This window comes from Leishmania braziliensis, chromosome 35 (genome assembly GCF_000002845.2).
Source record: "Leishmania braziliensis MHOM/BR/75/M2904 complete genome, chromosome 35".
Taxonomy (NCBI): Eukaryota; Euglenozoa; class Kinetoplastea; order Trypanosomatida; family Trypanosomatidae; genus Leishmania; species Leishmania braziliensis.
In genome coordinates, this window is record NC_009326.2 from 1,645,141 (window position 1) to 1,660,480 (window position 15,340).

General features: G+C 55.8%; 6 protein-coding genes across 6 annotated transcripts; all 6 read left to right on the top strand.

The window, feature by feature from the left end:
* Window positions 1-231: 231 nt before the first annotated feature.
* On the top strand, window positions 232-975 carry LBRM_34_4280 (conserved hypothetical protein; the record flags this gene model as incomplete). Its single annotated transcript, XM_001568479.1, has 1 exon — window positions 232-975. One exon carries the CDS (start codon window positions 232-234, stop codon window positions 973-975), a length of 744 nt encoding a protein of 247 aa, XP_001568529.1.
* An 879-nt stretch (window positions 976-1,854) lies between these two features.
* Window positions 1,855-2,280, top strand: LBRM_34_4290 (conserved hypothetical protein; the record flags this gene model as incomplete). The annotated part of the gene is made up of 1 exon (XM_001568480.1): window positions 1,855-2,280. One exon carries the CDS (start codon window positions 1,855-1,857, stop codon window positions 2,278-2,280), a length of 426 nt encoding a protein of 141 aa, XP_001568530.1.
* A 918-nt stretch (window positions 2,281-3,198) lies between these two features.
* LBRM_34_4300 (conserved hypothetical protein) lies at window positions 3,199-4,848 on the top strand (the record flags this gene model as incomplete). Its single annotated transcript, XM_001568481.1, has 1 exon — window positions 3,199-4,848. The coding sequence occupies one exon, from the start codon at window positions 3,199-3,201 to the stop codon at window positions 4,846-4,848; it is 1,650 nt and encodes a 549-aa protein (XP_001568531.1).
* Window positions 4,849-5,439: 591 nt separating this feature from the next.
* LBRM_34_4310 (conserved hypothetical protein) lies at window positions 5,440-7,338 on the top strand (the record flags this gene model as incomplete). The annotated part of the gene is made up of 1 exon (XM_001568482.1): window positions 5,440-7,338. One exon carries the CDS (start codon window positions 5,440-5,442, stop codon window positions 7,336-7,338), a length of 1,899 nt encoding a protein of 632 aa, XP_001568532.1.
* A 1,273-nt stretch (window positions 7,339-8,611) lies between these two features.
* LBRM_34_4320 (conserved hypothetical protein) lies at window positions 8,612-9,640 on the top strand (the record flags this gene model as incomplete). Its single annotated transcript, XM_001568483.1, has 1 exon — window positions 8,612-9,640. One exon carries the CDS (start codon window positions 8,612-8,614, stop codon window positions 9,638-9,640), a length of 1,029 nt encoding a protein of 342 aa, XP_001568533.1.
* Window positions 9,641-10,684: 1,044 nt separating this feature from the next.
* Window positions 10,685-14,560, top strand: LBRM_34_4330 (conserved hypothetical protein; the record flags this gene model as incomplete). The annotated part of the gene is made up of 1 exon (XM_001568484.1): window positions 10,685-14,560. The coding sequence occupies one exon, from the start codon at window positions 10,685-10,687 to the stop codon at window positions 14,558-14,560; it is 3,876 nt and encodes a 1,291-aa protein (XP_001568534.1).
* Between the last annotated feature and the right edge of the window lie 780 nt (window positions 14,561-15,340).

The window sequence follows — 15,340 nt, forward strand, 5'->3', positions numbered from 1 at the left end:
ACCTTGCTACTGCGCAGGAGGGGGGGGGACATTCCAGTAGCTACTCCCTTTTCCTTCAGCATCAAACCGAGCTACTTCTTACTCAACTCTCCTGTTGCTACGGAGTTTCACTGCTTTGTTGAACTGATTTACCTGCAGTGACCCCTTATCATCTCCCTACTTCTCCCTTCTGATTCGTGTGTTCTCATTGTTGGACTTCCCTTCTGCGGGGAGTAGCCTACGCTCCGACCCATGAAGCGCTTCTCTTCCTTAGTGTCTGCGATCATCCTTGACTTCGGTAGCGCCACGACACTGCAGAACTACCGAAGATATGCCACAGTGGTGGGAGACGCACATGAGCAGGTGAACCCTCAGCAACAGCACGAAGAGAGGTCTGAGGAACAGCAGCGGCGGCGCACAGGTGCCACAGGAAACTCTCTTGGCGCCGTTCCTGACGAAGAGGCGCCACGGCGGCGCAACATCGTGGTGCTCAGCAACACCACCAAGGCCGTATACATGCATCCAACGAACCACATCGCCTCTTGGTATTGGTTTATTACTGATTTCCACAAGTGGTTTGTTGGGATCATTTCTCTTTTCGTCGGCACGCAGGTTATTGCGCGCTATCGCGTGTCGAAGCTTCAAACGGCGACGCAGGCACAGCTTGGAGAGAACTTGTTAGACCAGCGCACGCGTGATTTACTGAGCGATATTGAGGTACTTCGCAAGAAAGACCCAATTCGGCTAGAGCATGAAGCGAACATCTATCACGAGCAGTTCTGGAAGCGACGTGCGCTGGCGGTGGCTGAGTCACGGAATCAGGTGCGGTCGCTCGAAATTCAACGCGGCAAGATGCAAGGCGAAGCGCGAGGCACCGACATGACGGAGTGGTTAGGGGCAAAGGCGAAGGACGACGAGGAGCGCGAAGTTGCACGTTGCACGCAGGACTACATCCAAGGATTTCATCAACACCTGAAATCGAAGCGCCTCATCTAACGGATATCTGTGCAGGTTGTGTTTTTATTGTTGAGATGGTGGCGCTTCGAAGGTGGTTGCACGTATGTCATGAACCTGCCTTAACTTCTCGACGAGGATGCGTGTGTGCGTGTGTGTGTGTTTTTTTTTCACGCACAAGCTAGCCCGTCAGACTTCTCTCAACACCTACAGTGTCGATGTTGACGAAGGGTACACCTTGCAGTTGGCCTGTCAGCCCCTATATGATCTCAGTCACTTGAGTGCGTGTCTGTTGCTTCTTGTTTTGTGGAATCTCACTCCTTCTGTAGCGTCATACACGCCATAATACTCGACAACAAAGACGCGAGAGAGCGGGGGAAAGTACAGAGAAGAAGGGCGCGACGCTGAATGTTTACGGCTAGAGACGCACAACGGCATCACTGGGGCGCAAAAAGAGGCTGCAGAGTGGAACGCCTGCCAAGTCTCGAATGCGGACATTGATGTGACCTTCCCTTCGAACCTGAAGGGGCTGACAGTGCTGCATCCGGAGACTATGTGGAACGAGAATCACTGTAGGGGGAAAAAGGGAAATACATCAACTCTTTCCTCCTCACGTCGCGTACACATCGGGGGGGGGGGACGAGGTAGTGGTCGTAGAAAATTGCAGTGCCTCTTATCAGTGCAGCCCTCGACTAGTCTATCCTCTTGGTGGGCTATGCTCCTTTTTTTCTCTAGCTCAGGCCATTTCCCACGCTATCACTGCCGTCACCACTCGACTCATTGCGGCGCACTCTTTTTTTTTTTTTCCCTCTACCACCCACGTGTTCTGACGCATTCTTGCTTTCTGCATCGCTTGTGGTGATCGTCACCACCGCCATTCAACAGAAATATCGTATCGCCACTTACTAATAGACGATCAATATGAGGGAAAGTCTCCTCTTCTCTGGTTCTCTCATCGTCACCGCACTGGTGGTGGTGAGTTGCGGTTTGCTCTACCTGTTTCTAGGAATCGGCCAGTTCTCGTCTACGTTAGCTGAGTTATCCACACTTCTCCCAGATGAGCCGGCACACGAGCTGCAGGAGCTCTTCGCCTCTGTGAGCCACGCGCTTCTCAGCGACGAGATTCTCATTCACTTGAACCAGTCTGTGTTCGCGGCTGCCGCTGTCCTCTTTTCTTTGGTTACTCTGCTGAGCTTTGTTGAAGAGGCGCTGCTGCGGGTAAAGGAGAAGGTATGCCTGTGGGGTAAGCTGCCGAGCCCGCAGGTGCTGCATTACTACAACCGGAATAGCTACGACGTGGCAGTAGCCCAGGTCGGATACGGAATCTCTCTTAAGAAAATCATCTAACCGAGACACCCAACAGACAAGGAGAGGAATGTGTCGATGCTATGGAGCCACTTCTTCGACGCACTTGGCTGCGCGCGTGTGTGCCGTGTTGCACTTGACTTTGTTTGTGGAACCGTTGCCGAGTCTTCCGTGTCGGTATGTTTATGCCGCCGAGGGAGTGATCGAGTTGGAATTGAAAAGATGTGCTTTGGTGTGTGGAATGCGCTTAAACATGTTCCTCAATCCTCAGACAGAGAGAAGAGAGAGGGATGGAGCGACTACCAGGCGCTGCTACGCGATGCGGATGTGGAACGCAGAAAAAAAAAGCAGCGCCGTTACTTGTCCTTACCACCAAACCTACGCCTACCCCAAGTGCTCTCTTTTTTACTGCAGGGAAAGTGCGTGTGAGCAACCACATTTGTGCTCTCACTATTCTCTTGCCCGTACCCCCCCCCCCCACACACACACACGCGCACCTTCGCCTGGGGTCCTTCAGTAGAGCACGGAGTATCTCCTTTGTCTCACATGTTGCAGAGAAATTCCTCCCTTGCACGGTGAGTTTATCGTTTGTGTGTCTGTGTAGCAGTCTTTCTCGTTCTTCTCAGTCACCCTTCTCTGCTCCTCTCTCCCTCTCTCCCTCCCCTGCACCACCACCGCCACCCTCGCCCGCCGTGATCCGCCTGTCATCATCTCCTGTTCGAGTTGTTGTTTCCTCTCGCTCTGCGGAATGGGACACACGAAAGTTTATGGTCTCTCCAGTGGGACGTGTAGCGCTCGAGAGGGCGAAAAAAGGAACGTCTGTGCTAATACACAACACCGCCTCCTCAGGTAGAGGCCTATTTTTCACGGACGTGTCTCTTCGTTTCAGCTTAACTGGGACTTATTGCCCCCCCCCCTTCCCTCCCTCCGTGAGGAACAGCGCTTCTGCAGTCTCGATTAATGCGCACGTCATCTTGGCTCTGCCAGGGGTTGCTGCACCGCACGCTACCCAACAGCCGCCGTTTTGTGCCACCGTGGGAGAAGGATGGGAAGACAGCTGACGAGTTCTTCGGCGGCATCTTGCAGAGCGCCAATCCAATTCAAAGGCAACGCAAGGAAGCGGAGCGCCAGCGACAAGTCGAAGAGGCCGCCACTGTTGAGTACGCCCTGCCTCCGGAGGTGCAACGGAGATTAGAGGCGATGGAAGCGCACAACGCGGCTGTCGCCGAGGAGCGTCGCCATTTTCTACCTTATGGTGCGACCCCACGCAAGTATTTCGAGACCGCCGACATGGCCGCCTGGGGTGAGTACAAGATTGCCCTTGAGGCTTCGACAAACGCCATTGCCTCATTGCAGGGACCATCGAACAGTAATGACTCGTATTCGCTGAGCGTCCAGCATCAGTTGATGAACGAAATGGAGGACAAAATTCCGTACAAGTACGACGCGTATGTGAAACCGGCAACGTTGCGGTCTTCTTCATCGACTCCCGAAACTCCGAAGTGGCCGTTGCACGGGTCTGTTGGCGTGGTGATGGACATTGACGGCGTTGTGTACCGTAGCCATCGCCTCATACCAGGCGCCGACACCGCTATCCAGCGCCTCTCCACGTTGCGCATTCCTTTTGTGTTCATGACAAACGGCGGCGGTAAAAGCGAAGCCGGAAAGGCTGAGGAGCTCTCTGCATTGCTGGGCTGTCATATCGCCGCGCGCCAGGTCCTGCTTTCCCATAGCCCGATGCGCCTGCTTGTGCCTGAGTACGGAGAGGAGCGCGTTCTTGTTGTTGGCTCCCCGAACTGTGCGAGTATCGCACGCGAATACGGCTTCCGACGGGCTATCTCTGTCCAGCAGTACCAATGTGAGCACCCAGAGATGGTGCCGCTCAAGAAGTGGGGTGATCTGAAGCGGGCGGCGCCGGGGACTGTACCGTTTCCCTCCATCAGTGCCATTCTGCAGATGAGCGACCCAGAGGATGCCTTCAACGACATCCAGACCGTACTGGACGTTCTCCTTGCACCCGGTGGTCAGGTCGGCCTGTACGTCTCCGGCGCTCAGACAACACCATACTTTGCAGCGGCTGACGACCTACTGTGGGCCACGGAGGCACCGCTGCCACGACTCGGTCAAGGTGCATTTCGGGAGATGCTGGCCTCTGTTTACGAGAGCATTACTGGACAGGGCATGCAGCTACAGCAATATGGGAAACCCCGCGCTATCGCCTACGCGTTTGCTGAGCAGCGCCTGAAGGAAGTGTCCGCGTTGCTAGGGTGGGATCCGAACCAGCTCCGCTCTATCTTCATGGTAGGCGACAACGTCGAGAGCGACATCGTTGGTGCCAACGCCGCTGGTGGACTGTGGACGAGCGTCCATGTGCTTTCCGGCATCGGACGTGCGCCAGCCGCACGTCGCACGCTGAGCGTTGGCGATTACGAGCTGGAGTGGATTGAGTCGTGTATCACCAAAACGCCCCACTACGTTGCACCTACGCTGGATCACTTTGTACGGGAGCTTCTCGCCTTTCCCGAAATGGCACTCTTGCAGAACAAGACACCGTACCACGGGAGGCCGAATCCGGTCGACCTGAAAGGTGCATACAACTTTCACGAGTAAAGTGCGTGTCGTGCCCACATTTCCTTCCCTTGTTCTCTCCTTGCGGCACAGGGCGGCAGAGCTAGAAGCTGGGAGAGACACGAACGACTCGAGTGCTGCAACCACAAATGAATGAGCTTGTGGAGATGGAGAGATCTACCACTTTAACCGCTGCGGTGTTTCTTCCCCACGTCATGGACCGAGAAGCGTGAAAGTGAAAAGGTGCACGGGAGGAAGCTGACAGAAGGCCCGTGTCGCGATGAACGGAGTCGCGCACGCCCATGCTTCCTGAGATGCCTGGCCTTCTGGAATTCCTCTGTGTAGGATTCTCTTGCACCTGATCTATGCGTAGATTATTCTTGAAGGCTTCTCGTAGTGCGCGCGCCACCCCCCCCCGGCCCCCCTTTGGATTTGGACCACGTCTGCTCATTCTTCGTCTGCTTCTCTTCCCGTTCTTTAGCACACGGGTAGGCCCATAGAGCCGCTACCGGCACTGTGCATCAACGCACATCCTCTCTTGTTGTTTGCCTCCTCTCAGCACGAATCGGACCAGCCCATATACATACAAAGACACCGCTGCAACAGCACCTGAGCGTACGAGCGGGACTCACCATGAACCCCAACGATACAGCGCAGCAGCTGCTGCAAAACGAAAAGTTCCTGGAGCTCTTCCAACGAGCACTCGGCGGCGACGGCGGCAGCGGAGATGTTGCTGATATGCTCAAGTCAATGCCGAAGGAAAGTGATCCAAAGCGGGAGGAGTGGCTGCGCACCCTACAGTCACGACTGCAGCAGGAAACTGCCAAGGAGGCGAAAAAGGACCTGGAGCAGGTGCACAGCGATGAGTATGGTCAGTGGATGTTTGTGTTGCCGGACCCCGGCTTCTGCATCAAGACGAACGTCGCCGGTGGGGTGAAGGTATTTATTAACGTATGCCAGCACCCACGCATCGGGGAGCCGGTGCCGATGGAGCCAGATAAGGAAAACGCCGGTCAGGAGGACTCGGCGGAGATGCGCTACCGCATCCCGATCAGCTGCGGCCAAGCGCGGCCCGGCCAGGATAAATGTGGAAACCCCTGCAAAGTGTACGACGTCATCGTCAACCCGTCGACCATTCAGCGCTGCGGCAACGATCACGAATTCCGCCGTTTCGTGGCAGCGCTGTGCATGCAGTGGATCAAGCAGAAATCAGAGCCCACCCTGAACGCTGACGAGTTCCGAAACCTCAACTTCAAGTGCAAAGGCACGCTTGAGCCGCAGCGCATTCGCCTCTCGGCGCAGCCGAAGGAGCACAATGCGATGGGGGACGAGATCCGCCTGCCGACCGCCGCGGGCAGCGCCACAGCGCCGTCGCAGGTGATCGGCTCACAGGGAAACGGCAAGCTAATCCAGGAAGTGCTTCCACCCAACACCACCAACGCGAGCCCGTCTGCGACAGCGATGGGCACGGCGACGCCTGGCACCGCTGCGTTGAAGCTGGAACCAGCCGTCAAGAGTGTGACGGCCGAGGGCGCGTACAACTGGACCTTGCACAAGAGACCTGCGTCCAACCCGTACTTTAAGGAGAACGTGCCCGCTCACTTCGTCATCGCGCTCCACCTGCCAGGAGTCCAGACAATCCGAGAGGTTGACGTGCGCATCGGCCACCGGCGAGTGGACTGCTACTACATTGACGAGGTGGCCGATGGTCAGGAGGATGACGCAAGGGCGGCTGCATCCGCTGGAGGTGATGAAGGTGGGACAGTTGTGTCCAAGAAAGGCTCTGGCGCCTCGCCATTTCTCTCTTTAACCCTCGACTACCCCGTCTCCGATGACGTGATGGAGGCCAAGTACGTCCGGAAGACGTCACTGTTGAAGCTGAAGCTGGCGGTGCAGCTACCCGACGAAACGCAGGCTCCTGCTACTCGCCCGGAGCGTGATGTGACAGAGGTAGAAGAGGAGGAGCAGGAGCGCGAACATGCGGCACGTGAAAAGGAGCGGGCCGCCGCCAAGGCACGCAATGAGCGTCAACGGCAGGAGGAGGCCGCGGTGATGGCAGAGCGGCGGAGCTACGTGGAAAATTTGTCCATGATGCAATCTGGTGATATCCCGCCCATTATTCGGGATGAAGTGAATCAGCTGCCGCGCGAGCAGCTGCCGGGCATGCTTCACCGATTGGAGGGGCGAATCCGTAAAGGTGACTCTGTAGATGCGTTACTGGACAAGTTGCCGGAACCGATGCTGGATGCGCTGATCGACTACATTCGCGAGAAACTGTCGCTAGAGCCCCGCCCGCGGACGGTGCCGGCTGCGAAAGGAAAATACAAGGCAGCATCTCCCTCGGACTCGCATCAAGCGAATTCCGCTTCTCCCGTTTCACTGTCGGCAGCCTTGGCTGCCGACGCTGAGCTCTCCAACAAGAAGGCATCACCGGAGAGCCAGACCGCAATGCAAGAGTTTAACGTGACGAAGCAGTCCGAGGCGCTCTTCGGCGTTGCCTTTCACAACCGGTACCTCTTTGCACTTGATTGATCGGCAAGCTACGGCGGAGGAGGAGGGGAGGGGGCAAAGAGGTGCCATCCTTCGGACTCTTTCCTTTGTGAAATTGTGCTTGCCCGTCGCGTACGCTTTGTGGAGTTGCTTCTCGATGGCTGGCTCTTACTGTCGTATTTTCCGAAGTAGACAGACGACGAGAATGCGCAGCATCTCCTCAGCAAAGTCGGGAAAGTAGATGCGCAGATTTGTTATGCGTCACAGCTATGCATGCAGGCGTCGGCCTCTGCATACATGGAAGCATTTGCTTCTCCTTTCAAGGGTGTAGTGGAGAGAAGCCCCAGCGTGAGTGCCGATGTACAATGGAGAACGTCGCAGTGCTGCTCTCTCTCCATTGTCCTCCAGAAAACAATGCCTAGTTGGTTTTTACCACCCGTTTTGCAGATGGAAACAAAAACCCATGCAGCTGAGCTATCAGCATGCACGCTAACCACTTCTTTTAGTCTTTGCTCAGTTGCTTCTGTGTGATATTGGCGCGATTGCAGATCACGCGAAGAGGTGCTTCGGCCTCTGCTCGCCGTACGGTCGACTGGCTAGTTCCCTTCCCTCTTCCTATTGTATATTCTATCCGCACTTACGCGCAGGCTCGCGACTCTCAGCGTCGTAGTCACGTTGGGTGCTGGGGTTCGTGTAGTGTCTGTCGCTCAATCACCCCTCCCTCCTCCTCCTCTTGAACGATAGGCTCGAACCGGCACACGAACACACACGCGTACATCTCTCTTTACTCACACCGAAGTGCACCTCTGCTTGGCTATTAGGGCGCAGAGGGTGTGTTGTAGGAAGGTCAGCGCTGCCTGCCTATCTCCTTCTACACACAGCAACGAAACGAAAACACCAACACCAACAGAGTCATTCATCAGCCCACGCACAACACATCTATCGCACTCGCCCGTTCTTCTCCTCCTCATCTTGCTTTCCTTTTCTGTCGGAGCACTGTGCCAACGACTGCACACCCACCCATCCACATACGCACACACGCAAAGAAGGAAACAATTTCTGTCGTCTCTCACCGCTGTTGGTTTCTTTTGGAGCCCTTGTCATCTCCTTGGTATTCTGCACTCTACTGTTCCTCTCGCACGTGCCGGTGGCTGCGGTACTGTGGCGGAACTACGGTTTGAGTAGGCTCTCTGCTCAAGAGTGCACTCCCCCCTCCCCACTCTAGAGGCTGCACACGCTTTCGCGTCTCCATCATTACCCAAATATTTTCTCATTTATATCTTCGTTTCGTTTTTCGTTTTCTTTTGGGCTCGCAATGCTGCGTCGCACGTGTTTCGCGCGTGTGCACCTCTTTAGCGCGCTGGTGCCGCAGGTAAAGGTGCAAGCGCCGCACTTCTTGTCGGTAGAGGACCTGGCTACCGCCAAGGCTGCACTCGAGGAGCGCAAGCCATACATAGACTACCCCGAACTCGTTCAATGCATCGAGGCACTCGGCAATATTGACAATGCCCGCAAGAAGAGCGATGTGACGAAGAAGCTGAGTAGGTGTGTCGATGCGCTGCGGGCTCAGTTGTATCACAAGGACTCGACCGATCCACGACGGCGGCTGGAGCTGCACGAGGCCGTTATGGCAGCGGGCTTCTATGAGCGTGTCATCAGCGTGACGCAGCTTGAGGGAGAGGGAATTCGCTACGTGATGAACCACTTCAATTTTGACGTGCGCCGCGACACGCTGATCACCCAAAAGGTGCATGAGGCGCTCTCGAAAGAGAAGACAACGACACCCGAGTCAGAGCAGCTTCTACGCGACCTGCTACTTCTCGAGCGTCGTCTCACTGGCAAGTACCGCTTCTCGCAGTTTGGCGGTCGCCGCTGGTTCGCGCTCGGCACACCGCTCTCCGAAATCAAGACAGAGGAAGAGGTGCAGCGTCTTCTCGGCATCAGCGTCATTAAGAGTGACGGTAACTTCACTCTTGGGGAAGTGGATTCGGGGAAGTTGTGGAAGACAATCACGATCAGGCCAAACGAGGAGCAGAACGCCACGTTTGCTGAAGTAGGGAACATTTTCAAAGATACCCGGGAAACCGACACGACGTTTGAGCTGCGCGTGCAGAAGCCGCAGAAGCCACCAGATTTCTGGGAGCGACTCCGCGAAACTCTGCTGCGCTACTGGGTGTTGTGGTTCGCGGCGTGGGTGACCTTTTTTATGGTGGATGAGGAGATTATTACGCTGGTTGCGCTAATCTTCCTGAAGCACCGGCAGACGAAAATCCTGGAGGAGGAGGCGCAAAAGTCAGGAAGCAAAGTGTACATCGCATCCTCTGTTGGTCGCTCTCGAGAGTGATGATGATGATGATGGCTGGGCTCGGCGACGGATTCGCTGGCTGTGTGTGTTTGCCGCGTCGTTTTTGGTGTGGAAGTTGCGGGTGATGGCACGTTCTTGTGTACTACCGCTTTCCCCTTTTTGAGGGAGGAGTACCGCTTTGGACTTCACTGAACTTGCCTCTCTCTACAATTACATGACCCCCATTGCCCTCCTCCTCTCCTCCCCCTCCCCCCCCCTGTATCGTCTTGTAGGCACTGCTCAGGGTTATTCCCGTGTTGCTGGTGACGCCAGGGAGCAGAAGCGAGCTGAATGCGGATCCGCGGTGTGATGTATTTTCTGACACTGATCAAAAAAACACCTTAACAATTCAACGACCCGTGAACATTTCTTCTTCAGTGCGAGCGGAAAGAGGTCGCGTTGCTTTGGTGGAGCAAGTACCGCGCTCTGTCACTCGCCGCAACGGGGATCCACGTGTTGCTTGCCTTCCCTCCACGAAGCGCAGTGGTTCGGACGCTACGCTAAACTCTGCTAAATTTCGCTTGCTTTATTGTTATCATTTCAACGAAAAAAAGTTGACTTTCCCTTCTAACGAAGCAATGTTCACTATGCGCCGTGCATGTTCGTAGCCCTCTTCGCGATTTCGTACCTCTCGTTTTCCCTCTAACCACGCTATTCGCTGTCTGGTACCCTCTCAGTCTCGGTGTCTCAGTGAGACAGGCATCTCTGAGAACTCGTGGCTCTCACGCTTTTCATCAATCGAAGAGAGGCTTCTCACCCTTCCCCGAAGGATTCCGTCTCGCCGTGCCGCTCAATGGGATTGTCTTTGGTTTTCTTTCCCCTTTCTTCCTCGCAGTACGCGTATCTGTGAGTAAAAGCTGCGCAAACGGCAGCCGGTGCAGACCTCGCCTCCTCACTGCTAAGGGATACGCTTCATCTGAATGGGAGTAAGCGAGCCCGAGTCGCTTCTCCTCGTCCACCTTCTTCTCGAGTTCTCGTAGATTTTCCTCCACACAGTGGGGGCCGTGCGTCACCTAATTAAACGAATTAATAACTAACGACATGATGAACAATGTGGCGCATTTTATGGGCCTCTGCGTCCTCCGAGCGGCCTATGTGTTCTTCTTGCTTCTGTTCACTCTCTTTGCGACTGGTGCGTACAACTGGGCGCTCAAGGTGTACCGCACGGAGCCACAGAATATCAACCCCGTCATGTACCCACTCTTCACCCAAATCAACGTCTCTGCCTATGCACCGACGATGCGGGAGAAGTACTACCGACTCTGGCGTACTTACGACTGGATGGCCGACAGCTACGCCGCCCCACGTGTTGATGGAGTCTACACTCGTGTCCCTATCGTTTACGTGCACGGCAACGGCGGCTCCTACTACTGCGCGCGTTCTCTGGCTCGCTTTGTTTATGAGGCCAACACGCGCCTGCGGCAGCAGGCGATGCGCGACTACCGCCGCCACGTGAAGAGGCAGCTATTCCAGGAGTACCGCGCCAACGAATCGCTCGAGGAACCGGAGGAAGGGATGCGCATTCCAGCTTGGCTGCAGCACCGTGTGGAAGAGAAGCTAGTGCGTGAGGAGGTACCGTTGCTTGGTGTGGAGGTCTTTTCCGTAGACTTTTTGGAAGAGTCGAGCACTCAGTCGGTCCCCATTACCGTAAAAGAGGCCCGTTTCCTAAACCATTCCGTCCACCTTGTTGTGGAGGGGTTCCTGCGCACCTACACTGACGTCCTCGCGGCGCCACCAGTGACTGTGTTTGACAGCGAGACGCTCGGCAAAAACGACACACATCACACGAGCCCTACCGCGAAGGTCCCCGCGGCCGCCAAGAAGCTCCTGAAGGAAGTCGAGAAGGAGTACTCGAGAAGCGTCTGCAGCCACGCATCCCTTCTGGCGAGCGGGAAGGAGTGCCAGCAGGCGAAGCACCTGATGAAGCGATTCTCCACTCTCGAGCGGGTGCGGGCGGAGGTGCAGCGGGTGCAGCAGCAAGGCATCTGGATCTGGGCCGAGTCACTTGGAGGCGTGACAACACTCTTGGCCGCCATCTTGGCTCCGCATCTCTACGCAGGTGTGATCATGGTCGGGACACCGATACACTACCCGCCGCTATTCTTCGATCACGCTAGCGTCTGGCTCTACGAGATCATCGATGCAGTGGTGTTGCAGCGCTACCCCGCCCCGGAAGATGTAAAGCGAGTATCCCACAGCAGCATCACCTGGAAAGACATGGTAGCCGACGCAAAACATCCAAACGATCTCCTCTTCGATCTCCGTGCCGTGCCGCCCGCCGAGCTTCACCTTCGTCTACGCAACCTCACACTGCTCAACATCAACGGCGGCACGTTGGACGATGTTGTTCCCTCTATCTCCGGATACCTGCAGCGCTCCACGCCCCGCCCACCTGGTACACTGGTCAATCGTAGTCTCCTCGTGCAGGAGGGCGGGTATCGACGCGACATCTCCACTGAGACACTCCGCGGCTGCGCTACCGCCATGGACCATCGCGGTCTCGTGTACGCTCTTCAGTTCTTGCAACATTCTGCCGACTCGCTGGTGCAGGCGGCGCTGTTGCCAAACGCCAATGCGTACTTTGGTCATGAGAAGAAGCTTCCGTCTCTGCGCCGCGATCGGCTGTTCCCCACCGTGGTGGAAACCCTTGACACGCACCGCTTTGACGAGCAGCGGCTCGAGCACATCTTCATGTCCTCCGTGCGCGACTCGATAACTGGCAAGTATGTGAAGGAGACGAAGTTCCGTGCGTTATCGGAGCAACTGAAGCAGTTGTGCGTAGACAGCGACGTACCGATCGACTACAACGACTTGCCAGCGTACGACGAGGCGGACTCGAGCAGCGGTTACTACAATGGCACGGAGTTGCTGAACGTGCTCATGGGTCTGACGACGCTGGCGCCTGAGCAGGTGTTTGTGCCGAACATCCAGCTGTTCTACGACCAGGAGCGCGAAACACCGATTCTCGGATCCGAGGTGCATGAGCGGGCAGCAACGCTACTGCACCTGCCGACGACGCAGAAGAGTACCAAGTCGATACCCGGACGAACACTACAGACGGCCGTCAGCTTTTCCATATACCGGCAGATGAAAAAGCGCCGCCATCGAACCTGGCTATGGCCACGCTTCTGCATGCTAGTGGCCAGTGACCAGGGCCTAGGAACGACACGCGCGTATCTCCAGTATGACAAGATCGACCTATCCGCCTTTGCCGACCACGCTAGCAGTCACTCGCTGCCGCGGTTGCTGCGTGGCTTCGGTGGTGGAGTACAGGTGCACACACAGCCTGGCTACGCGCTGGTGCGCGGCGTGGATAGCGCTTTGCTGGAGCCGCAGCTGCAGGTGCGCACCGATGACACGACAGAGGTGTTTCCGCTAGTCATGTGCGGCTCACTGCACTCCTTCTACCTTGCCCTGCGCGGTCATGGCTCGCTGCCAGCCGACGAGCCGGAGCATCAGCTACAGTATTTCTACGGGCCGTTTCACAAGAACTTGCACAACTTCACCTACCGCTGGAAGCCTTTCAGCACTTACCCGCCCTTGCTCAATGAGACCTATCTTATTTACACTCTTAGTGACAACCGCGGCGCTCGCCCAGAGGTGCAGCTGCCTACCTATAGCATGCTGCAGCACGCCTCGCTTGGGTCGCCTGAGTACTGGGTATGGCTGCTGGTGCTCTGGCCGCAGCGGTGGCTGGCGGCCTTCTCCATGTACACCGGCATTGTTCGCCTCGCTGGCGCGTCCGTGGTTCTCTTCTTCACACTGTTCATCGTTCTCGGTATGATGGATGAGAAGATATGCGCAACCCAGTCTCTGAAGATGGCTCTGTGGCGGCGCTCTCCCTTTCGGCGCATTCGCGTCTTACCTCCATTGGTGGGCATGATGATGATGGGGCTCGTGCTGGAGGTGGTGACAGGTCTCTGGGCATCAACAGCACTGAGGGTGTGCCTCTCCACCGATCCCCCGCCGAACGTGACGGAGGCTGAAATGACGGCACACATGAGCATCTGGGAAAAGTTCACTCTGGTCGCGTTGTACGGCATTTCGCCGAGCTACCGCGCCTGCCGCTTCTCCTGGATCGTGATGCAAAGTGTACCAGTGTGGTCTGTGTTGGTGGAGGAGTTGGCCACCATCTACCTCGGCTTTGGCATAGCAAGCGCCTTACTTGTGCTGGTCTTGGGTTACCTGGCTGCAGTCGGTGCCATTACGTGGCCGCTTCGCCGGCTAGTTCTGCTCCCGCTCCTCCGCTCTGCACCGGCGTTGCTGGCGCTGCTTCTCGGGTTGGGGTGGGCAGCGCCAACGGTCCTGCTACTGAAATGGCCGTCCTTCCCATTGTGCTTTGTGGACGTCGTCGCCGCCAGCCTGTTGGCAGTTCCGGTGTGGATGCTACCTCGTTGGACACGCCCTGGGTACGACTACCGCCTCGTATTCCTTTTCTTCTCTTTGGCCTGCATCTTCCCGTCACACTTCAACGGCCTCGTTCTGACGATACGCAACGCCGTCATGCTGCGCAATAGCCCTGCCGCTTTTGCAGACGCAGAGCGCTACACCCCCAGCCGACCGCAGCTCATCGTCTTCGGCGTTGTGCAGGCAAACTTAGCCTGCGCCTACACGTCGTTGTTTTTCATCCTCCGCAACGAGGAGACTCTCCAGACGGCGGGCAGGAAAAAAGAAAAGCGTGCAAAGACATCTGCCTCGACGCCGCAGTCAGAGGTGAGCGACGGCTACGTACTGGGTGACGTGGGCCGTCGCGCTCCGCGCTTGCGCTCACTCGTCGAGATGCTGAACACTACTTTTATCTTCGTCAGCGTGTGGGCCTCTGTCGTCGCCATGCGGCGGCCAATCGAGGGCGCTACCTCCCTGCTGAGCAACATGACACTTCTGGGATACCTGAGCACTTACCTGCTCAGGGAGCTGTAGTCTTTATCCCCCCCCCCCCATCTTCACGGTGACATGAAAAGCGGGAGGGACAAGGAGAGAGAGAGACTTACAGCGAGACTACGCGTCCCCCGGGTGCACAACCGAGACGATTGCTGTGTCTTGTGTATGTTGAAAGGTGAGACGCACTCGCTGCTAATCCCTCCCATCTCCCCCTATGCGGTGCTTCTCGAACTCTCTCTCTCTGATCCCCCTCTCCTCATCTTCTACTGTACTTTTCTATCTCTCCCACGTGTACTTCGCTTAGGCAGCGCCTGGGTGCATGGCCTTTTGGTTAATTCGCTTATGAGTTTGCCCTTTCTTATTCTTTCTCAGCATTCTCACCTCATCGCCCCCGTCGCTCTTTCGCTTTCTCTGTGGAGTGAAAGAGGCTGAAAGTTAAATATTTGATACTTTTATGAGAGAGAGAGAGAGACAGCTGTGCCTGTGTTCATCAATATATATGTATATATGTATATATGTATACATATGTATGCATGTACACGTGTGTGTGTGTGTGTGTGTGTGTGTGTGTGTGTGTGTGTGTGCATACATATGTATATATTTGTATGTGTAATTTTTTATTTTCATGGGTTTATGCCCGCATGTGTGTGTGTTTGGGTTTGTGTTTGTGTTTGTGTGTCTACTTTGACGTTGGACTGCGAAGGCAGCTCCACATCTTGTGTGTATGTATTGGAACAGAAGAATGCAGCAAACCATACGAATGATTATATGCATATATGCATCTCTGTAGAGAGAGAGAGAGAGAGCGAAAGAGCTGTT